The following is a 25882-nucleotide window of genomic DNA, read 5'->3' as shown; positions in this document are numbered from 1 at the left end:
GTGTGGACCATCCAAGGTGTGACGCTCCACTTTGAGGTCCTCGGCACATCTGCTTCTCTCCGCCCTCTGGTTGGGAACCAGCAGGGGGCTCAGCAGTCATGATTCCTCCGCCAGGGAACAGAGACAGGAAAGGGAAGGCAGCGAACGCCCTCAGGTCGGTCTGATTCCTTGCTTCCGGCCTCGCTTTGCTTTGACAAGGGTGTTCAGCCTGACGGGGCTCCAGGATTACTGGTGGATTTCCTTTATCTGTTTGGTCACTGTCGCCAGTCCACATGGATAAGTGAGCTGCCTGTGTTTGTAGATGGCTTTCTGATGTTTGTTTTCCCTCCTCAAAGCATCTTGGGTGATGTATCGATAGCATCCACCTTGTTATACGGAGGACACGGAGGCTCCAGAAGATTAAATTAACTTCTCTGCCCTCCCCTGGCACAGCAGTGACAGAACTAGAATTAGAGGTCACAATCGGTCAGCCTCCCCAAAAGCTTGGCCTCCTGACAGGGGATTTTGGCCTGATGCTCCCGCCTTGGAGGGAGCAGGGTGCGTGACTCAAGGGGCCAACACAGCGTAACAGTGAGAATCAGTACAATGTGACGACTCTTTGTCGGCGGCCCAGGTGTCAGGCCCCCGATGGAGGCTCTCGGGATGTGTACTTTGCGTTGTCACCGCCGCTCCACGAGGCATGTGTCATCCAGCCCCTTTGCTGGTGAGGAAGCTGAAACTCAGAGAAAGGGAGTGACTTGTCCAGGGTTGTACGGCTGGTAACCGGGAGTTGACAGTCAGATTCAGACCAACATCTCTGGCACCTGTAGACTTTGCAGCCCACTGGTCGGGGCAGAGGCTTACAGGTCCTAAGCCCCGTTGGTCCCCCCTGTTTCAGGGGACCTCCAGCAGGAAGTGTGTTCCCGTCCATGGCTTGGCTGATAAGCTCCGGATGACCACCGTGGCTCCCCGTGCAACCGTCCTGGAAACAGATCTGAAGCCTCAGCTGTCCTGCTAGCCGTGCCACGCGGCGATCTCACCTAAGGGCCAGAGTGCCTGGGCCCGGGCTTTCCCTCCCCAGCAGCCGGCCGGGCGCCCCATCTGCAAGTCGGTCCTGTTGCCACGAGTTAGGGCTCCAAGGTCCCCTGAAACTGGGCAGGCGAGGCAGGGTTTGCTAGTAACCCGGGTACCAGGTGACTGGCACCAGGCCCTCTAAGAGGGAGCCGCAGATCAGAGGCAGTCGTTATGGTAAGAGGAACCGCTTTGCAAAATGATTGTAAATGCAACACTTTTCTCCAGAGGAGTGTAGCTTTACCAACGTCAGCTCATTAACATTCAGGTTATTAGGGTTCTCTTCTTTATCTGCATCCCCAGGCTCTTGGTCCCAATCCGTAATCTGCATTCTAATGTCCCGTCTCCATCCAGCTGGCCTCTCCACCCTCCCCCATCTCCGGGCTCCACATCTAAGGGGGGAGGGCAGGTGGGGGCCTGGGCTCATCTCCAAAGATTAAGCATAAACCCTATTACATGCCGCCCAAAGCATGAGGCAGCAGGCTGTGGCCGTGGGAAGCAACTCGGAGGGGTTCCAGCCCAGCCTCCCTCCCCCAACCCTGCGGCCCCAAGGAGACCTGGGGGCCTTTATGGAATAATCAGACTTATCCTCTTACTTTATGCATGAGGAACCAGGGTCTGGGGTCGGGGGCGTGAAGTCTGCAAAACCATCCAGGCATCTGAATCCTCTGCTTCTGAAAACGCGGGACCAGGCTCCCCCGCATACAAGGGCACTTAAATATGCAGCAAACACCACGCGTGGGGTTGTACATCCTCCCTGAGCAGCCTCACCGAACAGTCACTGCTGTCCTCTTGGCCACGGCAAGTTGAGGGCAGGGGGGACTAGGTCAGCGGATGCTTTGCCATGGGTCTGGGGGGCTCAAATGTCCTTCCCCCTGTCCCCATCCAGTCATCTGCTCTGTGCTCCCCTTTTGTCAAGAGGCAAGTTAGGATCAAAGGCTGAAGGATCGTTGAAGATATTAGGGCAGTTTATGTGGTTAATTCTGTCTAGTCATCACGCTGTGATTTCTGTGTTGGTAAGAATGTAACTAAGTGGAGGATTGTACAGGCTTAGACTTTTGTCACCTCTGCCGCTGTCTTGGTCGTGGGACCATGTGACCCTGGACGTGTGGGGTTCTGAGACCAGGAGTTAGTTCTGTGCTCTCTAGGCCACCGATATTTCTACGTTACTGTCCTCCATCAGGGACAGGAAGGACCATGTAAGAGCAAAGAACAGGTTCCCTGGAAACTCACCTCGATCCCTGGAAAGTCCATGGGGTATGTTTCAGGCTGTCCAATTCCACGTGTTATGCACTTGCCCATACATAGACTGTATCGTCATTTCTTCAGAAGAGCATATATTGATATTTAAATACATGCCAGGAAACTGTGCCATATGTTTCGCATTAAGCGCGGTGTATGGGGTCCAGGGTACATTTGATGAACGGTCAACAAGTTGTGTGGATTAGGAAAGAGAAAATTCATTGGTGTCCTTGCTTATATCCTCCATCTTAGGTGTAAAGTCAGACCAGTAGTTGTTAGAACCCCAGGAGGAGTAGGTTTCTAGCAAATTTTGGTTGAGTAAACCTTTTGTCTATGTGCCTGATATTTTTCATTGGCTTTCAGAATTTAGATAATTTTAGCCAAATAATCAGTGTTCAATTAATAAAAATCATAGTAATAGTGAACATTTATTGACCACTCCATCTGTCTTGGGCACAGTGCCAAGGGCTTTTATATATGGCTGAGCTCATGTTAATGATACAATACTAGGTAAATAATTAGACAGTGAGTAATCATTTGTTTTCTCACTCTGGTTGCCTTTCACCTCAAAGTCCATCACTCTCAACCCAAGAAAGTTTAAGTAGCTATGGCTATTCGAGAAAATCTGACAAATCAGTGAATATCTCTTATGGCTAATAATTTCCCTCCTCCAACTGAACTAGATGCAGGTTACAAGGGGAAGACAGCTGGCAGCTAGTTTCAGGTGAGCTTCTCCTTGTCATCTTCATCCATTGCTAATACCTGGTTTATGATTTACTAATATTTATAAGCTATCATTTAACGAGGCAGAGGGGCGTTAGCCCAGATTTCGGTGAGTTCTAGCTTACATCCCTCCTGCTCACGGAGGCATAACTTATAATCACAACCCCTGAAAAAATCTCACAGATACTGTTGAGTCATTTAGCAGAGAATCTCGATCACCAAGTTACTTAAGTCACTCCTGAGTCAGAGTTGCCACATAAAACCCCTGGAGGTCATTGACAAAAACTATCATTAGTAAGGAAAATAAAAGTAAGAGCCACAAACCTAGGAAATCCATGGCGAATTTCAGTAGGCTTCTGTTTATTTGAATGTTGTTCTCTGGGTGAGCAGAGGAACGCAGGGCATGTGGAGGAAAATAGACCAGATCTGATCATAAGTGTTATTAGAAACAACACCGTCCAACCCCCTCACTTTATGGTCGAGGAAACTGAAGCCCAGAGAGGTTAGGAAGGTCACACAGGCACTTGGCGGTGGATGTGGGACAACTCCTGTCTCCCAGCTCTGCCCCTGTTCTTTTCAGCACCTCATGTCCCCAGAACTTCTCTCCAAGATGATGCCAAAAACATTTTAAAGAGTCAGAAATTCAGAGCCCAGATTACCAGTCTGTCCGTGGATTACACTCTGTGATATGAGGTGACTGAACATGGCGATTCCTTTTCTCCTTTCCATTCTCTGAGAAAGACCCAGAGAGATAATGATAATATTCTTCCTGGCCATTTACCTACAATGATAGATGAATGAGATGAATTTATACAGGATGGAAGAAGAAAAAGGAAAAGTCCTTAGCCTTTAAGTCCACTCGCATCTACAGCTGGGGCGGTGATTTGTAACCCTGGCTGCATGGCAGATCCCCCCGGGGAGCTTCTGAAACTACACATGCCCAGGCCACACCTCAGGCAAATTAAGTAAGACTCTCTTGAAGCTGGGAGCCCATCGTCAGTATTTTTACAGTTCTCCCGGCGACGGGCAGATTAGAGAACCGAAGCTGGGTGAATGAATCATCTTCAACACCCAGGGACGGGTGGTGGCGATTAACTGTTTCCTCCTTCCACTGTCCATCCGGATGCCTGGGAAGCACCCTCACCCGCTGGTTATCCTCACACAAGTACAGCATAGCCTTGCTACTCAGAGTGTGGCCCATCAACCAGTGGCATGGCCATCATCTGGGAGCGTGTTAGAAATGCTCTCCAGCCCCGCCCCAGAACTGCATCTAAACTGGATCCCCGGATGATGCATATGCATAGTATGTGAAGTTTGATGCTTACTCCCTGTTAGGAACAAGCCTCACCTGTGCTGCTCTGGGACTCTATCGCAGTTCCCTTTAAGATGCTCCGGGTGTGTGTGCATACACACCTCTTGTCTGTGCTGAATTGATCTGTTTGCTCATCTGAGTCCTGGGTGCACCAGGATGACCTGACTGTCCGAGACAGGTGAAGAAGGAGATAGAGAGGTCACTGGCCAGAGGAGGGGATCCTTTGTTCTCCAGCATCCATGTTTCTGGGCACCTGTATTTTTCTATCCCATCAACGCTCGAAGACCTGCCGGAAAATCTCCCATGAATGAGACTTACACAGAATTCGTGCATCCCGGACTGGAAGAGGACGAGTGGAGTGGGTGCTATCTTCAGCCTAGTTCTATTCTGAAGCACGAAGAGCGATTTCTGCCACAAAGAGTTAATCTGTAATACTCGGCAGTCCGGCCCCACCTCGCAGGAACCATAGTCTCGTAGAATCCCCGGTGCTTCATCGTTCGTGGACTTGAAATGCCTTCCCAGGAAAGCAGAGTACTTGCTCTGCTGTTTCTCTTGATAAGCCTGAGACACAAAGAAAGTGTAACCACCGCCCGAACGCTAGGGTGGAGTAGACTGTTCTCCTAATAAGAGATGCTTTATGTACCTTGGTGTACCTGTACGTTTCTGCAGTTTGGGAGGCTTAAAAGGAAGGTCATCTGCCCTACAGAGTCATTGTGAGATTTCCTCTTGAGTGAGTTCTTGTTTTCCATCCATACTTCTTATAAATCTGGAGACGTCCTTCACATTTGGGCTTATTCCTAATCCTCAAACATCCTAGGTAGCAGTCTGTACGCACAGGGTCACTTGTTGCTACATAAAATGGAAACCACGGCCAGCCTTTCCCGAAGTCACAGCTGTCTCTTGTCAGACCAGCATCAAAGCATGAACTGTGGCTGATTGGCCAAAGAAGCAGCCGAGAGTGGAGAGAGCAGCCAGACAGGAAGGGAAGCAGGTGGGACAGGACGGGAGGCGCCCAGAGGAAGAAGAGTTTGGTGCAACACCTGCTGACGGTGTATTAGACCCGAACAGAAAAGGCGACCCAGAAGGAGAACACGCGATGCAAGAGGAAAACCACCAGGCTTCCTTTGGACCTGCCACACACACCTTGTGCTGTTTGTGTTTAGCACAGGCAACTGACTAGCTCTTGAAGAAGAACTCCCATCAGCTGGGTTTGTATACAGTTGATACATGCTCTTTCATGCTCACCTTCCTCTACCCATCTTTATATTTCAGTCTGATTAGAGCTGGATTAATAGATTTGAGCTAAAAAAGAAAAAAAACAAAAAACCCCAGCTTCTGCTTCTTCATTAGGCAGTTTGGAGGTTCATAACCCTTACTGTTTTCTCACCGGTTCTCACAGCTCCCTGAGTCCCATGAGTTGAGCTCCCTCGCCCTTGGCCTTGGAAAGAAGCCAGTAACCCAGTTGACTAACCATGAACTTCTCTTACCCTTTGGGAAGGAGAGGAAAACAATGCTAAGGAGGTTTCAGTCCTTGAGACAATCTGGTCACACCTCCTGAGAGGTGTCTGGATGAGGTAGGTCAAGGAGAAGTTGTCTGTATTGATTTTAACGACACATCCTTGTATTTCTTCATCATTTGCATCACAGGTGAAAGCCACTCAGTCACCGACGGGAAAGGGAAAACAAAGAACACTCTGCATACAAGTCAGGGCTCCAGTAGGACGCAGGTCTTTCAAAGGCGACTGTGCCAGGTGCCCAGCTCCCAGAATAGCATCCCAAGGTCTCGTATGAACGGTGACCTTCAGTCTCTTTGGCAGCATTTGGTGGGACAGATGTTGTAGTTTGGATTCTTGGGGCGTATTCGTCAGCATTTTATCTTGACTCTCTCCTCTAAACATGATAGGCTCTTTGAGTTTTATGGAAATGCAGATATTCGATATTTCCAGTTAGGTAACTTTTAAAAGCTTTATTGGGAACGAGGAAATTTAGCTGCAACTTTAACAAAATTCTAAATAATGAAAGAAAAAAAAATACACCAGCTGGCTAGGCCCAATACTGATTTATGAAAGGAGAGGCTATTTTACAAGATGAAAGAGTTCTGGAGATGGATGATGGCACAACATTATGAATGTATTTAATAATACTTAACTGTAGACTTAAAAATAGTCAATATGGAAAATTTATGTTCTTTGTATTTTACCACAGTAAAAAAATTAGGGGGAAAAAAAAACAAAAGAAAGGAGAGGCTGCATCTGGCCTAAAGCTTGGAACATTGAAGAAAATAGATCAGAGCAGAGCTGAGTGTAAACGAGAATGGAAAGGCATCTCAAGCCGCGTGCCTTCCCAGTTCCTCATCACACAATGAAGAGAAATTATTAACAACACACTTATGAAAACATACGTTCTTCCTAACGATGGCAAGCAAAGGACTACGTCTTTGACATCACCGCACCCTAGGGTCGTTTTCTCCCACTGTCTCACGTTCTCATGGCTTTCCTCTACCTCCTGTAGGCTGCTGGATCCCAAATCTTGACCTTGACATAAGACTTTTCTGCCTAGCCCCAAACCTGGACGTTCAATGTCTGTAATTGGAAAGTTCCATCCAGATGACCCACAGGAAATTCCAAAACTGAAATCCTCTCCCCTCCACAAGCCAGGCCCTCCTCGTGTGTCACCTACATGGATGGGCGGTCCAACCAAGACAAGTAGCTGAAATCATTCTCAAGTTCTCTTCTTCCTGTCCCTCCCCTTTCCTGGACCCCGTTTCTAATTAGTGAGGAAATCTGTGTTCTACCTGAGAAGCAGCTCTGGAATTTTGCCCTCTTCATCAACTGGGCCTTACGCGTTGTCATCACCGCTAATAAAAGCACAGAAGAGCTTAGGGGAATTTTTGAAGTTATCCCTCTAAGAACTACACTCATTAGTCTTCCAAGTGCTTTCCTGAAGGTGAGCGGATGGGTGGAATTACCTTCAGGACTCTGGGGGCTACACGTTTCCCTCAGCTGCTCTGGGAGTGTGTGCACATCGTTGGGTTGTGTCTTCTGGCAGAAAAAAAATGGACACACGTAACTGCTGAGTGTTGAGGGTGAGATGGGAGCTCCGAACCGTGTCCCTTCCTCTGTCTTTGGCTTCTGCTTACACACTGTGTTCCCACTGTAAGAACACAGTCTCAGGCTTCCCGGAAGGTAGAAGTAAATACTCCTGCCCTGTCATGCACTGTGGTCTGTGCTGAAATTCACCCTCCCACCTGCTGTATTCTGTTCCCCTGACGGCTTGCATATCAGTCTCTCCTACACAGAGCTCAGGTTCCTGGAGAAGGGATGTTCTCAGAGGCTGCTGTGATGCCATGGGCGCCAGCTCCACAAATGTTTGTTGGATAAATGAATTCCCAAGGAGGTAGCTTTTATTCATAGACACAATATCAAACAGTGTCAAGAGTTCTTTACGGACTAGTGGGGTGCAAGTAGGAGGGGGGTATGTAGTCTCAGCTCTTTGGTTGTCTGTCGCAATCCTTTGGGTCACGTAGACCCCTTCCCTACAAACTAGAAGCACGGGGTGAGACATGGACTCAACCAGGCAATGAGTTTTCTGATATGATCCTTGCTTCGAATATGAGTTTCCTGGGGCTTAAGGAGACCAAGTGGTTTGACTGTAGGTACTTAGCATTGGCAAAACCAAGGTTCAAACCCAGACCTTATGATTCTGAGGTGTTCTTTGCACTACAAAACAAACATAAAGCAGCCTGGGTTTCCCAGACCCTCGTTCAGTACAGCACGTCCGGAGAAGTAAGAAACCATCAAAGTAGATTTGCCATTTCAGATCGAGTGTCAGTGAAGGGTTCTTACTTTATTTCCTTGGGATAAATTTCTCCCATATTCTTGTCTCATGGATCCCCTTTCTAAGTTTACCTTTGCCATTTAAACTTTGGTCACATGCCGTATATTGAAAGGCCCAAGCCTTGAATTTTATCTCTAGAAGACTGAGCTTCAGGATAAGGTATTTATAGAACAATCGAACTGTCATAATTTCCCTAAGCTCTGCCAACAAGTAATTTCCAAAGTTGGTAAATGACCTCGCACACTAGAATAGAAGGTGGAAATCAAAACGAGACAGTGATATTAAGCTCAAACTCATAAAGAATTAGCAGCACTGGAGGATAGATCTTCATTTGGCAAAATATCAACCAAAGTTTAGTACCACGGCAGAAGATGAGATGACTAAATATAGCTGCTAAAAACAATATCAAATGTCTTGCTCACATGTTTAATGGATTTGCATTTTAAACATGCGTAATATGAAGTAGCCCTCAAGGCATTTTTTTTCAAACTCGCCATCTATTTTTAGTAGGGAATTTTTTTTTTAGCCAGTTCTAGTTTGTTTAAAAAAAGAGAGAGAGAGATTTCATCATTTTTGCTTAAACATCATTAAGAAAGGAAAATTACACTAGTTATCTCCTTTCCTTCACTTAGTACAAATCCCAAAGGCCATGGAGGTAGTTAAATAAATAAATGGGAAGAGGCTGCTGAGTGAGGTATGGTATTTATTTGTCTGTTGTAAATGAAGTTGTCATTTCTAAGCCAACCAAATCATGCATTTTTTATGAGAGGTTGCAACTTGCAGGAGATGGCAATGTTAGACACTAATTAATAAACGTGGCTGGTAAAGCAACTCAGACAACTCAGGACTCGGAAACTAAGCTGCAACAGCAGCATTAGAATGCAGAGTTCAGTGGTGCTTTTCTGTTGATTGGATGAAACGCCTCTACCCTGTCAGAAGGTTCAAGATAAAATACAGTTGGCTTAAATATTCCGAGTTAATTTTGAACCAGAGATTTTAAAGATTTGCTTGTTAAAGGGGCGTTGTGGTGGTGGCTTTGGTTTGCCTTAGAGTTGAAACTGGAGATTACTGGATAAAGCATCGCTGATCTTAACAAGCTACTAAGAGTAGATAAAAAGTGTCTTGGGTTGCACACGAACTGCCCATCAACTCCACGGTTGGTTTAGAGGGTAGTGTTATTTTACATCATCAAGTTGATGTTCAGTTGAACTCATACAGTTTGTAAATATTGCAGATGAATTATTGGAAAGCTCTCCAAGCCTGACAGAGGAGGTAGCCCACATAAACTGAATGTTTAGGGCTTCTTATGAGTCATCTGAAATGAAGATAATACAGTTCCTTGCTATGCAATATAGGAGGTTGCACTGTGTGAAACTGTCACCATTCCACCATTGTCAATCTACAAAAATGGCCATTTCACATGATCAACCTAATAACTTGACATATCGGTGTTTCTGTATAACAGATATAAAGTAGTTATATTGTCAAGGAAAATACTCTGTGTAGATGCACGGGAAGGGGCATGAGGCCTTTTTGTGGGTGAGCCTATGGCAGAAGTACCAGGAAGAGGGAGTTCTCCAGTTTGACTGGAAGAGAAGGGAAATGTAGAGCAATGATGAGAAGTAAGCCTGAAAAGGTAATTTGGGGGCAAAGCATGGAGTTCCTTGAAAGACAGGCCAAGGAGCTGGAATTTAATTTGGCAGATAATTGAAAGTTTTTGAACAGGACAGAGACATGATTACACCTGCATTTTCGAGGGATTAGATAAGGCAGTGGTTTGTATGATGGTCTGGGAGACAAGGACCAGAGTGCATAGAGACCACTGCAGGAATCTGAGTGAGCCGGGGTGAAAAAGAAATTTGGTGGAGACAGATCTAAAGTGAGAATTCCAAGAGGCAGAAAAGTAAGCCAGCCTAGCCAGGGTATTGGTTCCATGAGGGGTCTGGAAATGCAGACCCGGCGGCTGCTCCCATCCCTGAGATGATGCTTCTTTAGCACCAAGTTCAGCCCAGCACCGATGTTTCCAGTGAATGACCGAAATCCAAGTGCAATGTGGGCAGTTTTCACTGTCCAAGGGATATTTCCTATGGGGACGAGGCAGGGGTGTGGCTGGAATTGAGTAGAGATAATCCTAGGAAGCAGTACCAGGAATTGTCCGGAACTGAGTTGAGTCCTGGGAAGGGGGTAGAGAGATCGGGGGAGGAAACAGCCTCCCAGGTTGGCTAAGATTCCGAACTGGGTACCAGGAGTCTGCAGGCCCTGTGGGCCCAGGCAGAGGGGCCGGTTAAACAAAACAGGCATCTGCACCCAGAGTGTGGGTCAGCGAGGGAGGGACGGTGCCATCCGCTCTCCAGTCTGCAGGCCTTGCTTCCTCCCAGTTCACAGGGTGTTGAGAACTGGGTAATGGTGACCACCTGGAAACAGCCAGGGCTGGGGAGGGAGGCACCACAAGCCCAGCAGGCTGGGCTCTGGTTTAGGCCCAGGCCGTGTGCAAGCTGAGCCCACAGGTGGTCATGATGGGTTGAGGCTAATGTCGAAAGGACCGTTTATGTTTAAACCAGACTCATTTGTCTTAAAATATGAGATTATAGTAAGTTTGTGGCCTGAAGAACCATCGTATGGGAAATGTAAGGGAAATACCAGATCATTAAATCACTCCTCCGTGGCCAGGTCAGGCACTGTTATTTCAGTGTGTATTTTCCTGACTCAATTAGGGAGCGTGTCTAATGTAACATCTGGGTAACATCTGGAAGAATAACTCTTGGAGCATCCATCGTTGATTTTGGAAGACAGTTCCACAATCAGAATGAAGTCATGGTTAGAAAGGATATCTGTATATTATAAATGCTGGCTTATTAATCAGGAGTGGTTATACTCTAAGCATCACCCAAAATCCTTGTGTGGTCTTCTGCTGTGCTTGTGATTGTCATAGTATTGGCCGAGCAGCACCTTAATCCTACACGCCTCTTCTTACATTAAGTCTTTCCACTTACCTCCATTTTCAAAATAGTTTTAGGACCCTCCAGTCTTCTGTCATTAAAACAGGTAGATCTAAACAGACGATTCCAGAAAAGCTAAATACTGTCGTTCAGTTTTAACTAGTTTTGCTTTGCTTTTCACCATATTTATTTGGGAGCTCACCTAATTGGATCATTTGTTTATTCTATCCCAAAGATGCAATGACAGAGGGAAGAACCAAAATCTTAGCAAAGAAATTGCTTTCTGTTTACAATAATACTGCTAAACACCGTAATAATACCTTCTACTGAAATCACAGCTAATTAGGCACCAAACCTGACTAGAGGTTTAAAAAGTGTCGTAGATTTACCTCTCTAAGTAATATAATAGTTCCAAGAAAAATTAAACTAATAAAGGACTAACATTCTTCTTAAATAGCAATGCTTCGAAAAGCCTTACGCTTGCTTTTTGTTATGACTGCTATTTTTCATTCACGTTCCATGCCTCCTATTTTGAGCCTATTCGTTTTTCTTCTCATTTTAAGAATAAATAAAGCAAAATGGAAGCTCGTGTTATTACTTAGTATGAAAACACAGAACCTAATTATAGCTAATGAGTGTAGTAAATGCCGGGCCGTACCTCCTCTTGTTTGTATGTGTTTTATATACAGAAGGTAACATAGGCTGAGTAGCGAGGACGCCAAGTTACAGATGGGGTTGGGGAATGCTGTTTGACAGCCGATTAGAGTAATCTGTCAGAAATGATGACTTAATCACCGTAACAGACTCCAACTCCCCTCATAGAATTCCACCCAGAGTAATCTAATTTTCCTGCGATATTTTATTTTATTTATTTTATTTTTTTTGCCAGGACTAAATGGTTTCACTGCTTGACTTCTCCCCTCTAGTGTACCACACGATTGTAACAGAAATGTAAATAGCTAGTGTCATTACAGCGAAAAAAAAAAAAAAAAAAAAAAAAATAGGCTGCCTTTGGAGCCTGAGAAGCCAAAAGCAGACATATAATTCTGGGTTCTATAGGTTGTTTTCCCTCACTGGGTTGTTAGTATATATGGAAAAAGCTGGGAGCAGTATTATCTGTATACTTCCCATGTGACCAAAAAAGGCTGTTCCCTCTAGTATGTTCTCTCAGCTTTTGAATGGGACCTTTTCCTTTTTCCCTCAGGGAAATCCTTTTGCTTTGTAAAATTATAATGACAATGATAATGATAACTTTACTGGGCACATATTATGCAGGCAGTGCTTTAAGCATGTCACATGTATCAATGGCTATTAGGAAGAAATAGTAATTTATTTCCACTCTAGGCTTTTTCCCCCTGGTTGTGATTTGCCATGGGAAGATAAAGGATCACTTACGTTTCTTTGTTATTGTCATATTCAAATCCCCCCCCCCTTTTTTTTTTGTGGTACGCGGGCCTCTCACTGTCGTGGCCTCTCCTGTCGCGGAGCACAGGCTCCGGAAGCGCAGGCCCAGCGGCCATGGCTCACGGGCCCAGCCGCTCCGCGGCATGCGGGATCCTCCCGGACCGGGGCACGAACCCGCGTCCCCTGCATCGGCAGGCGGACTCTCAACCACTGTGCCACCAGGGAAGCCCCAAATCCCCTTTTATTATTTGGTCGCTTTTATAAAAATATACGTCAGCAAATATTGGTTGAAAGTTTCCTGTGCATGTACTCTGTTAACTTAGTTAATAGAGATGCACAAAGGAGCAATTTGGAATAGTACTGTGACTCAAGGCATAGATGAATCCCATACACTGCTTCCACCAAGAAATCTACATCTTCAGAAGGCAACTGTCTACTCAGTGTCATCCAGAATTTCCAAAGCAGTATTCAAATAAACAGGCATTGTACAATCCCAGTCAGTTAGCATAAAGCCAAATACCGATGCCTGTTGTTGTAAAGGCTGCCTTATCCAATAAGTGGTCTACACTTTGATTCATTTTATAGATTCCAATGTACTTTTTTGCACTAACAGTTTGTGAAGAAACCACAAAATGTAGGATCAATTAATGTCAGTGATTCAAAACTCTTATTCTCCTCTCATAGAATAAACTGACAGCTAATTTTGCTTGTTATCAATTTGTTTCTCATCAACAAAGGTATAGAACATTTTGGATAACTTGGCCCATGAAACAAACCTCAGAGTCTAATTCCATTTTGCATGTCTATTTTAAATGGCCTGAAGGGATTGTAGAAGCACTAGCATTTAATCTCTCTGGATTAGCACATATAGTTCCCTTGTGGTCAAATGGCACATAGTTTGGAGCTATACTTTCCTAATACAGCTATAAGGCTGTTTTTACTTTGAATCGTGGCAGGCTTGTAAGTTTTCTTTCCTTCCTTTTTCATAGAGAAAATCTAGACAATCTTTTTTGTTCTGAGGCTAATTTAAAATATTTTACTTCCTCTTTTCCAATCTGGATGTCATTTATTTCTTTTTCTTGCCTCATTTCTCTTGCCAGGACTTCCAGTACTATGTTGAATGAAAGTGGCAAGAGTGAGCATCCTTGTCTTGTTCCTGACCTTAGAGGAAAGGCTTTCCATTTTTCACTGTTTAGTGTGATGTTACCTGTGGGCTTGTCACGTATGGCCTTTATTATATTGAGGTGCATTCCCTCTGTACCCACTTTATTGAGAGTTTTTTTTTTTTAATCATAAATGGATGTTGAATTTTGTCAAATACTTTTTCTGCATCTACTGAGGTGATCATATGATTTTTACCCTTCATTTTGTTAATACGGTGTATCACATTGACTGATTTGCAGATGTTGAACCATCCTTGCATCCCTGGAATAAATCCCATTTGATCATGGTGTATGACCTTTTTACTGTATTGCTGAATTCAGTTGGTTTCTGCTTGTCTGGAAAATTCTTTATCTCTGTTTCAATTCTGAATGATAACTTTGCTGGGTTGAGTAGTCTTGGTTGGAAGTTTTTTTGTTTTGTTTTTCCTCTCATCACTTTGAATATATTGTGCCACTCACTTATGGCCTGCAATGTTTCTGCTGAAAAATCTGCTGATAGTCTTATGGGGGCTCCCTTTTGACCTTTTAATTATAATGTGCCTTTGTGTGGCTCTCTTTGAGTTAATCTTATTTGCAACGCTCTGGGCTTCCTGGATCTGGATGTCTGTTTCCATCCCCAGGTTAGGGAAGCTTTTAGCCATTATTTCTTTAAATAATAATTCTTCCCCTTTGTCTCTCTGTTCTCCTTCTGGGATCACCTAGAATGTGAATGTTAGTCCTTTTGTTATCCTGTAAGTCCCTTAAGTTATCTTCATTTTTTTCATAAAAACTCTTACTATTTGCAGATGATATGATATTATATAGAGAAAACCCTGGACTCCCATCAAAAAACTGTTAGGTCTATGGGGCTTCCCTGGTGGCGCAGTGGTTGCGCGTCCGCCTGCCGATGCAGGGGAACCGGGTTCGCGCCCCGGTCTGGGAGGATCCCACATGCCGCGGAGCGGCTGGGCCCGTGAGCCATGGCCGCTGAGCCTGCGCGTCCGGAGCCTGTGCTCCACAACGGGAGAGGCCACAACAGAGGGAGGCCCGCATACCACAAAAAAAACAAACAAACAAAAAAAAACTGTTAGGTCTGATGAACAAAATCAGTAAAGTTGCAGGATTCAAAATGAATACACAATAATCTGTGGTGTTTCTCTTCACTAGTAATGAAATATCAGAAAGAGAAATTAAGAAAACAGTCCCATTTACAGTTGCATCAAAAATAATAAAATACCTAGTAATAAATTTAACCAAGGAGGTGAAAGACCTGTTTATAGAAAACTACAGGACATAAAGAAATGGAAGAAGACACAAATAATTGGAAAGGTATTCTGTGCTCATGGATTGGAAGAATTAATATTGTTAAAATGTCCATACTACCCAAGGCAATCTACAGATTCAGTACAATCCCTATCAAAATTCTAATGATAATTTTCACAGAAACAGAACAAACAGTCTTAAAATTTGTATGGAACCACAAAAGACCCCAAATAGGCAAAGCAATCTTGAGAAAGAACAAAGCTGGAGGCAACATGCCCCTTATTTCAAAGTATATTACAAAGCTGTAGTGATCAAAAGAGTATGGGATTGGCATAAAAACAGACACATAGATCAATGGAACAGAATAGAGACTCCAGAAATAAACCCACACATATATGGTCAATTAATTTACAACAGAGGAGCCAAGAATACACAATGGGGAAAGGACAGTCTCTTCAATAAATGTTGTTGGGAAAACTGGACAGCCACATGCCAAAACTGAAACTAGACCACTGTCTTACACCATACACAGAGATTAACAAAATGGATTAAACTTTTTAACATAAGGCCTGAAACTATAAAACTTCTAGAAGAAAACATAGGTAGCAAGCTCCTTGACATAGCTCTTGATGACGAGTTTTTGGATACTGACACCAAAAGCAAAGGCAAGAAAAGCAAAAATAAATGAGTGAGCCTACATCACACTGAAAAGCTTCTGCACAGCAAAGGAAACTTATCAGCAAAACAAAAAGGCAACCTACTGAATCGGAGAAAATATTTGCAAATCATATATCCAAGGGATTAATATCCAGAATATACAGAGAACTCATAAACTCAGTAGCAAGAAAAAAAAATCTGATTAAAAAATGGGCAGAAGATCTGAATAGACCTTTTTCCTAAGAAGACATACAGATGGCCAACAGGCACATGAAAAGATACTCAGCATCACTATTCTTCAGGGAGTTGCAAATCAAAACCACAGTGAGCTATCACCTCACCTGTTAGAATGGCTCTTACCAAAAAAACAAGAAATAACAAGTGTTGGTGAGGATGTAGAAAAAAGGGAACCTTTGTCCACTGTTGGTGGGAATGTGAATTGATGCAGCCACTGTATGCAGCCACTGTGAAAAATAGTGTGGAGGTTCCTCAAAAAATTAAATAGAGCTACCATATGATACATCAATTCTACTTCTAGATATTTATCTGAAAGAAACAAAAACATTAACTCGAAAAAGGTACCTGCACCCCCATGTTCACTGCAGCATTAGTTACAGTAGCCAAGATATGGAAGCAACCTAAGAGTTGGGTGGATGAATGGATAAAGAAGTTGTTTCATATATAAAATGTATGTATGTATATGTATATATGTGTGTGTGTGTGTGTGTGTGTATATATCCACACACAAACTCTCACAAACATATACCATATAATGAAATATTACTCAGCCATTAAAAAAATGAAGTCTTGCCTTTGGGCAACATGATGGACGCTGAAGATATTATGCTAAGTGAAATAAGTCAGACGAAGACAAATACTGTATGATCTCCCTTATATGTGAAATCTAAAAATTAAAAAAAAAAAACTCATAGATACAGAGAATAGATAGGTGGTTTCCAGAGGCAGGGGGTGAGGGGTGGGAAGAATAGGTGAACTGGGGTTTTTTAAAATTGTTTTTTCATTTAAATAAGCTTTTAAAATATGTATTTCATATGTGCAAGTGAAATACATAAAAACATAGATATACACGTACACATGTATGCTACACACATTCATATATAAGTTTCTAATTGGAAAGTACCCTATAGATTGAGATGGTCATTATGTCTAGTATGGAAAAGGGATTTTGGTAATGCTCTCGGTTCTTAGAAACCACCATTTCACAGCACAGCTGTCTGGATATGCTAGGGGCGGGGTCGGTATGGAGGAGTGGCTGGGGGTTTATGCTCCAGCCCGACAGTCCCACGAATCCCAGCTCCACTGCTGACTTCCTGTATGCCTTAGCCAAGTTCTTTAATCTCTCTCTGTCTCCCTCCTTCTTTCCCTCTCCCCCCACCTCCCCCCACCCCTTAAGTTCCTCATTCACATCTATCTCAGGGCTGTTGTGAGAATTAAGTTAGTTACCACATATAAAGAGCCTACAGCAGTGCTTATTTATTAGCACAGGAAAATTGAGAGCACAGGGAAGAGTTCCTCAGTTTTCACCAAAATTGCCTAAAATTCTCCACTTCACTTAACAAGTATGGCAGTGAGCTCCAAAACCAGCTTCGTCCTGATGATAAAAGCTGGTTTAGACCCATCCAACACATGACTTTTGTCATCTCTATTCGTGCAGAGGCGTCACTCTATTAAAGATGCTTTTGCAAGTTTAGCGATGTCACCATTTTCAAAAAGCAGAGAAATTCAGAAGTCCTTATTCATTACTGGTAAGTCAACCTTCCTAAAACTCCCTTTGTTTCTTCCCAGTCTCCTTTACGCAGAGCATAAAAGACAGTGACGGAAATGGCAGAATTTCCTACCTAGAGAGGTAGCGGGGAGCCTCTGTAGCTCTGGGAGTACCTTATGGTCATAGAAGATCCCTTGACAAGACACACACTTTCCTTTTGGGGGATGGCGTGCATCCAGTTGGTGGCAGTTCTTTTGAAACTTATTTTTGCCCATTTACAAAACTTTTTTGAGAAAAATTCAGGAAGCATTGGTGCCTTTGGTATCTCACAGTCCACTCTCCAACAAGATACCAAGCATCTTCTGCATGAGTCACATCTGCATTGTCAGGGAGCAAAAGGGAAATCCCAGTTCGTCTCTCCTGGCTGGAGTCCGTTCATTTTCTCATTTGGTTGGCGTGTGGCTCTTTCGTGCATCCACTTCTTCCCCCCTCTGTTTCTCCCTTTAAATATTTTATGGGCAGTAAGCTTATAGCACGTGCCATCACGGCTGCTCTTTCTAGGTGTCAGGATGGGTTTAATAATGATATGTGTAACAGTGATGCTGTAAAACCCATCTCAGGTTTAAAATGGCATGTTTTATTGCGTCTCATGTTAAAGGTGGTTAACTCATCCGTCGGTGATGGCTGGAGTTAAACAAGTTTCAACATGCGTTCTCCTGTGTGGGAGAAACCGGCCAACTCACCTTCACCCGGGTCTTCTATCTTCCGGCCTCCACCTGGTTTAACACTGGCTATTTCAACTCAGAATCGCCCCCGTAGCCATCACAGGATTAAGGCAGAGAGATCTGGAGAAATCACGCTGACTTGGTAGACTGTGCGACTCCAGAGAACCTGATTCGTGGATGCTGGTGTTTGTGGCCCAGCTGCGTCTCTGTCGCTGGGATGTGATGGGACTCGTAACGGGGCCTCTGCAGCTCCCTCCGCGTGCTGTCACCCCCACGGGCTTTGGGGATGCCTTTGCCCCACAGCTGTGTCCTCACCTTCATTTCCTTGAGCCACAGCTGGGCCCCTGGGTCACGCATCCAAGGTAAACGCATTCAGGAGTGAGAAGCAGCAGGTCCTATCAGCAATAGGGGAACTCAGTTCTGGGACCCCACGCATATGTGGCGGAAAGAGGGCCAGAGGCCGCTCCCTCATCATTAGGAGGCAGGATAAAGGGTGAGGCTTGGTACTGGAGGCTGGCACCCTCTGGCACTCACAGCTTCCCACGAGAGAAGAGCAGGTGTGGGATGAAAACCAGCCCAAGCCAGAGAGGAGTGGCCTGCATATGGTGAGACCCTAATCAGACCCCCGAGAAACGGCAGCTCAGTGGGCTGTAGTCACAGTGACCTAAGTATGTGATCGAAACTGAATACACAGATGTAAGCGGAAGTAAACCACCGATTCTCCGGAAGCTACTTGACTCCAGTAACCGCCCCAGAGGGAGGGAGGGAGCTCTTGCAATTCCCCCTTTCATTAGATTTCCTTTGCTTTTTGTTTGTTTAATTGAAATGTAGTTGATTTACAATATTACATTAGTTTCAGGTGTATAGCAAAGTGATTTGGTTATACATATTTATGTATGTATTTATATTCCTTTTTTATTCTTTTCCATTATAATTTATTGCAAAATATTGAATATAGTTCCCTGTGCTATACAGTAAATCCTTGTTGTTTATCTATTTTATAGATTTCACTTGCCTTTCAATAAGTAGGGCTAAATAGAAACCAACAAGTTACCCAGTACCTTACTTTGAACATGAGGCAAGATGTCATTGTTCTGTAATAAAATGCAAAAGAAATTCATGTACAAAGAAATCTTCAAGGAAATGGGTTTGGAAGGCTTTCCTTCATTGAAACGTAAACTTGATGAACTCTGTTAAGTCAAATGCACTGCCAGGAACCAGGATCTGTTTCCAAAACACTTGATTTTGCCTCCCTGGGACAGGCCCTCTGCCATAGGGGAGCCTGGTGTAAGACAACCAGAGCCCTCTTGTGGTCAAAGTTCACTCCAAGGGCAGCTGAGTTGAACTCAAGTCTTAGACTCACTGCTGCTGTTTCTCCAGCCCTCAGGGAAGCTACCCTGTCAGTGTCACAGGCCAGAGCTTATAAAATGCCTAGACTCCTCTGACCAAGTAGACAAATCATGACAGTACAGACCAGTGAAGGTTTTTTCAGACCCAGCTGATCCAGTGTGATGATGGAGTCTCACGTTAAAGGTGGTTAACTCATCCATTGGTGATGGCTGGAGTTAAACAGTGTCAGTATAATTAACTGCATTAATAATGCAGCCTCAGTATAATTAACATGCCTCTTAACATATATACAACGGAATATTACTCAGCCATAAAAAAGAATGAAATACTGCCATTTGCGGTGACATGGATGGACCTAGAGATTGTCATACTTGAGTGAAGTCAGCCAGAGAAAGACAAATATCATGTGATATCACTTATATGTGGAATCTAAAAAAAAAGGTACAAATTAACTTACCTACAAAACAGAGTTATAGATGTAGAAAACAAACTTATGGTTACCAAGGGGGAAAGCAAGGGGAGGGATAAATTGGGAGATTGGGATTGACATATTTACACTACTATATATAAAATAGATCACTAATAAGGACCTACTGTATAGCACAGGGAACTCTACTCAGTACTCTGTAATGACCTATATGGGAAAAGAATCTGAAAAAGAGTGGATATATGTATATGTAGAACTGATTCACTTTGCTGTACACCTGAAACTAACACAACATTGTAAATCAACTCTACTCCAATAAAAATTAATTTAAAAAATAACATGCCTCTTAGGAGACTCCTTGGGAGGATTCTTGAAGAGGATGTGCTCACTCGCCATAGACAGGAGGAGGAGGGATCCAGCCCCAACCCTCAACTCTGAGGGTCCCTTGCATCTGGTGGGACGTTAGGAGATTGGAAGGGTGATGGCCAGGTTCTCGGGCCCTTCCTCCCGTTGCTGCCATCGCCTGGGACCCCCCCCCACCCCACCCAGTGCAGAGCACAGTGCAGACCTGTGACCTCCGGCCCCTCCAGCTCTGGTATTGGAGGCGCCAGTTCCCCATCATGACAGAAGCACTGTTGACAGGCTTCAGTTCTTGACACCATGGGGGTCACCTTCAGTCCTTGAGGAAGGTGATGAGCCTCTGGCTGCCAATCCAGGGTAGTTTTGATTAAGGGCTGAGATGTGCATTGTTTTCCCTGTACTTCTCTGATCCAGGAATGTATCCCTCACTGTTGGTCTTGTCATGCTTCAGTTACGTTGTGTTTGGTGAATGATCTCTGGTGACACCGATTGCTGCCTCTGTTGGTTAGAATGTCCCTTCATCATTCTTCAGGGACAACATGACTTAGTTTCTCTTACTCTGTTCCTTCAAATTTGTTGTTCCTTCCCTGAAATGCCCTTCACTCAAGTCCTGGTTAGCGTTAGGGTCCCTTCAAGATCTAACTTGACCATGGTTTCAGCTGAGATGCCTTCTTGCCGTTCCTTTGACTGTGTGGGGTGTGGCTCTTCTGAGTTCCCACACTGCATGTGGGAAACGGCTGGTCTGTCTGTCCCATCCTTACGTTACATACTCCACCATGACCAGAACTCTTTTTCACCCATTATTCCCACTGTGTAACAGATCATCTGGTCAAAGCAGAAATAAGCGAATGCATGAGTGGTCTTAAGCATCCTACTGGGTCAAATCTTTGACATCATTTCCTGTTACAGGGAAAGAATCCCTGTATTATAATTTGAAAGTTTAAACTAGAATACCCCTTCCTTTACAATAACTTCCCTACTCCGCTCAACAAATCTCCCAAAGTTCTTGGAATCATGAGACTTTGAGGAAGTGATACACATTATGAGAGCGACTCCTCCAAACCATGTGTTTTTTTTGTCTTCCTTGACATTTACATCCTGTATCTGATCAGGAATTTGTAACTCAAATGAACTGTTCGTGGTAATGAGCCATTCTTAATACAGTCCTGATTGAAAACCTCTCTCCAAGAAGGTCACGGCACTTTACATACATTATCTAAATTGTCTTCAGAACGTCGCTGGAGTAGGGTGACCACCCATTCAGAATTCACCTTGGTCTGACAATCCAGATCTCTGTGAGGTTGACTTTTTTCCCCTTCAGAGCCCCAGAAAGACCGAAACCAAGTTCAAGTCCGCAGTGGCCGTAGCTACCACCGCTACATTCCTGAGCCTTCTGGATAGTCTTAGGTCAGAATCAGAGCTAATTCTCTCAGCAGCAGCAGGAAAACCCAGAGTCAAGGCTTCGTGTAATACCCGTCTTAAAGCTCCATAGATAAAGCATGATGCGAGGGCAGAGGAAGATTACTTTCACCCAAGGGGATATTGCTGGCGCCTTCAACTGAGTGTGTGTCTGGTGCCTGCAGTGAATGAAGCCTGCAGTTCATCATCATAGGCTCATAAGTCCAAATCCCGTGTTGGGCATTCTGGGGGGAAGCAATGTGGTTTGGGGGAATCGGCACTGGATTAAGAGTAGGGAGCTTAGATTTCTGATCCCCACTCTGTCATTAACCATCTGTGTGTCCTTAGCGAAGTCACTTATTCCCTTCAGACCTATACATTGAGAGCATTGGGTGAAATGATTCGCAGGGCCCTTTGCAGCTTTAGAGTCGAATGATTCTGTCCTTACTGCTCCCAGATTTCCTCCTCCGGGCCTCCGTGCGTGTCACAGATGGATCTGAATGCTCACGGCACTCTCTCTCTGCTGCTTTTCTGATGCTGGTCACCATCTTTTCTGCTTTATGTATGTGCCTATCAACGACCATGTCGGGTCGGCATCTTCCCAAGGGCAAGAGTCCTGCATTTCATTTTTGTGTCCTATACATAACGTTGGTACGCTTATCTCTTGTCTCCTATCCCTTGAACCTGTGAATCTCATTTGAGTCTTTTCAGCTCGTTGACCTGTTACAAGTCTTTCCTATCTGGAAAGGAGAGACCCCAGCCCCATCCTCTTCCCCCATCCTCCACCGAACCTCCTGTCTTCCCCACTTAGAGCTAATCTTCTTGAAATAGTTGTCTGCATTTCCCATATCAACTGTTACCTTTCCTGTTACTCTCCCGCTGCCTACAAGCTGGCATTCTGGCCCCTACCACCCAACAGAAACTGTTTTGATAAATTCCCTTAAAAAAAAAAAAATTTGTATTGCCAAACCCAGAAGGATACTGGGGCGTTTTCATCGTAGCGTCTAAGAGCACTTGCTCTGACCATCGCCTTGTTCTTGAAACTCCCTGCGTGGCTCCAGTGGGGCCAGCTGTTCTGCTCCTGCTTCTCTGGATGGCCCTTTGCTCTGTCCCTCTTAGACTCCTCTTCCTGGCTGTTCTCCACAGTTCTGCCCCCGGCTCTTGTCTCTCTTCACTCTGCATTTCCCTCTCTGGACAGTTTCAGCCACGCCTGGGGCTTCCGCCACCTCCCAGAGCTGTCCCAACAGCTCGAAACCCACATTTCCAACTTCACCCCAAACGCAGCGTGTCCGGACCTGTGCCCATCAGTCTCTACACCCCCTCCCCAAACTGCTTTCTCGTGTTTTCCCTATTTAGGCAGGACACAACGTTATATATAGGACACAGAAGTGAAATGAATAGGCAGTGATCCCACTACACATTTAGTTGTCCAGGCCTGGGGTTCCGCTGCCCCCTTATCCCTACAACCAGCCAGTTACCTCTGAGGTTTAGACCTTCCCCGCTTTACGTGGGCTGTTGCAGTAGCCTCTTAACTGTTCTCCCTGCCTCCTGTGTCTCTCTTCTACCATCCATCCTCCACACTGCAGCCAAAAATGACTTTTCAAGGACGCAAATGGGATCTCGTTGCCTTGCTCCTTAAATATTCTATGCCTGATCGTTGACTTTTAGAGGAAATTTCAGCTCCTTAGCACGTGGGATCCTCTAAGGCCTGGATGCTGGCTGCCCTGGCAACCCCTTCTCGTGCCTTCCGCCCTCACACTGTGGACTCCCTCCAGGAGGACTGAGGGCTTTCTCACCACGGTGTCCTTGTGTGGGGTTGTCCATTCGTTTCAAGGGCCACTCCCTTCCTCTGCTAGCAAGTCCAGCCAGCCTTTAGGACTCGAAGCAGATGGGCCCTTTGCCAAAACCCCCCCACCTCCCTCACCAGGCAGAATGAAGTATCTGTTCTCCTGGGCTCCCACAGCACCTTTTCTTAAAAGGCAGGTCTACTTACTGACTCCTAAGCATTCCATTCTCATGCTAGTCTCTTCTGTACAAATTGAGCATGTTAATGAGTGGAGTGGGAATACAAGTAGACCCCACAACTCCAGGCCTATGTTCTGTGCATAAGAGCCTCTTGCCTTTGAGAATAAACGAAGCAGCTCTGAATTATTTAGCCTCTTGTCCCCCGATATGGCTCCCTCTTACCTCTTCCTCTTGTGTTTTGAAGACCCTGGCAGGCATTAGGTGCACGTGGTCTCGACCGCCTGATAATCATTTCCCATCATTTCAGTGCCAGAGCCAAGTACCATTCCCCTTTCATTTCAATTAGATAAAGCCCAGAGCTGTGGCTAGCAAGTAAGGGAAGTCCACTGGGGAAATTAAAGGTTCAGAGAGAATAGGGCCCATTATAATAAAAGCATTTGCACAGCCACTGATTCCGTCTACCCTGTGGCTGCGACGTTCCTTGGGGTAGGATGAAATATGAAGCAAGAGAACCCATGAAAGTCATTTGAGGAATTTATTTTAATTGGAAATGGTGGCAGCTTTCTGTGCTCTGCAGATCTGCAGATCATGCACAACGATGTGATTGGCATCGTTTAAAGAACCGTAGAGCATCTTGTTCTGCCGCGATGCAGGATCTTGGTTCCCCTTTGTCTCAGGCACTTTCTCCTCCTACGAATGTACTGAATGTGATCATAAGCCCCTCACTCCCGCTTTTCCTCCTCCCTCCCTCCCTCTCTCCTTCCTTCCATTCTTTCAGTGCCTCTGCATTCCTATTTCACACTTCGTGTTTAATAAAAGTGGGATAATGGCGCCTCAGTCAGTCAGCTGGTCGACCTTCAAGTTATTCAGAACTCTAAGAAACAGCCATGCAGCAGACATAGAATGGCCAGAAGAAAAACAGATCATCTGTGTTTAAATTTATAATAATACAAAACAACAATAACTTTTTTATTTTCTATGCCCCATACATTAAGCACGTCACATGCATTTTCTCAGGTAATTCCCATGGCCCTACTATGCAGGTGTCACCTCCATCTCGCAGATGAGGAGACTGAAGCTCAGAGAAGTTAAGACGCTTGCCCGAGGTCACGTAGTTGTAATGAATGGCAGAACCAGAATTACCTGTAAGATCCAGGCAGAAACCACACTGAATGGCAGGACCAGGTTTTGAACTTGAGCCTGACTGCAAAGCCCACGTGTTAAGATACCATGTCACAGCGCCCCGGGACTTAAAAGTATCCTGTTGCTGAACATCAAACACAGGCTTGCATTTTAAGGTAGTTCATTTTAACTGTGAGAGGTCTCGTTATTATTTACGTGCCCTTATAACAATATCAGTAGTCGTGTTGAATAGCATGGGATTTCTGAGACTGTTGAACAGTTGTTCAGTCTGCCTTACTTTCTCACTTTTCTGTTTTTAGATGCATCATCCCATTCAGATGAAACCTGCAGATAGTGAAAAATCAAACGGTAGGTGGTGACCGACTGTCTTCCTTTAATGTCTGTTCCTTTAAGTGAAGACGTGAGGTGGGGGGGCGGGAGGAGCTGGCCCCCGTTGCTGTTTCTCTGGGGAAGGCAGAGAGATGTGCTCCAGCAAACCTCCATCGCGGTGGGTACCTCGCTCTCCTGCCTCCTGTATCTCTGGGGTAAAGACCTGTGAAGATGCTACAAGAAACGGCTCTCTGTGTCCCTGTTTGGGGCTTGCTCTGTGTGGCCACCCTGTGGCTATTGTCTACCTCCTCTGACAGCAGCTTGGGCACCGGATGGGGAGGGGTGACCTTATACTATGCAGAGAAGGTGAGTGAGAAGGGCATAGCCCACCAAGAATGAGGCAGTCTTTCCCCTCCCCCTCCCTTTGGTCCTCTGGCTTTGCAGCTGGCTCACTGCGCTTTTCTCTAGGTTGTATCCATGCATTTGCATCCACGTTCATTCAGAATTCCATCGGCTGATTAAATACACATACAGTCAGTGCAAAAAAATAAAAAATTAAAAAATATGCATTTGATGAGGTCGGTGAAATAATTGAGACTTGCCTCTCCAAGACACCGGAGGGTTGCTAACCCCATTTCTCTCTGAAGTCCTTGCTTCCACTTCTGCAGACCTTCTGTCCCTGTTTTGTTCTTTGGACTGGCTGCATTGTATGTTAAAGGAATCGTCTACCTTCCTAGACCTCAGCCCTCTCCTGCCCCACAAGACTGACATGGTCAGCGTGGCCGCCTTCCTCCGGGCAGCTCTGCACCTCATTAATGAGTCATGGAGCAGAAACCGCACACTTAGAGATCTGCATTCTCTGCCAGTGTAAATTATGGCGGGGCTCTGCATCTCTCCACGAGGTATTTTC

At 45.0% G+C, this 25882-nt stretch overlaps 1 protein-coding gene across 11 annotated transcripts in view; it reads left to right on the top strand.

Moving 5' to 3' along the window:
- Positions 1 to 25882, top strand: part of CELF2 (CUGBP Elav-like family member 2) — a 310334-nt gene that overhangs the window by 205431 nt on the left and 79021 nt on the right. For all 11 annotated transcript variants that reach the window (XM_024129689.3, XM_007107114.4, XM_007107113.4 and 8 more), the window contains one exon: positions 24963 to 25011. In XM_024129689.3, coding sequence (XP_023985457.1) covers positions 24963 to 25011 — 49 coding nt within the window. The remainder of the gene's footprint in view (positions 1 to 24962; positions 25012 to 25882) is intronic.

The sequence above is a fragment of the Physeter macrocephalus genome, chromosome 11 (genome assembly GCF_002837175.3).
Source record: "Physeter macrocephalus isolate SW-GA chromosome 11, ASM283717v5, whole genome shotgun sequence".
Lineage (NCBI taxonomy): Eukaryota > Metazoa > Chordata > Mammalia > Artiodactyla > Physeteridae > Physeter > Physeter macrocephalus.
The sequence above is the reverse complement of the archived record's forward strand: the minus strand, read 5'-3'. Positions and strand labels throughout refer to the sequence as shown.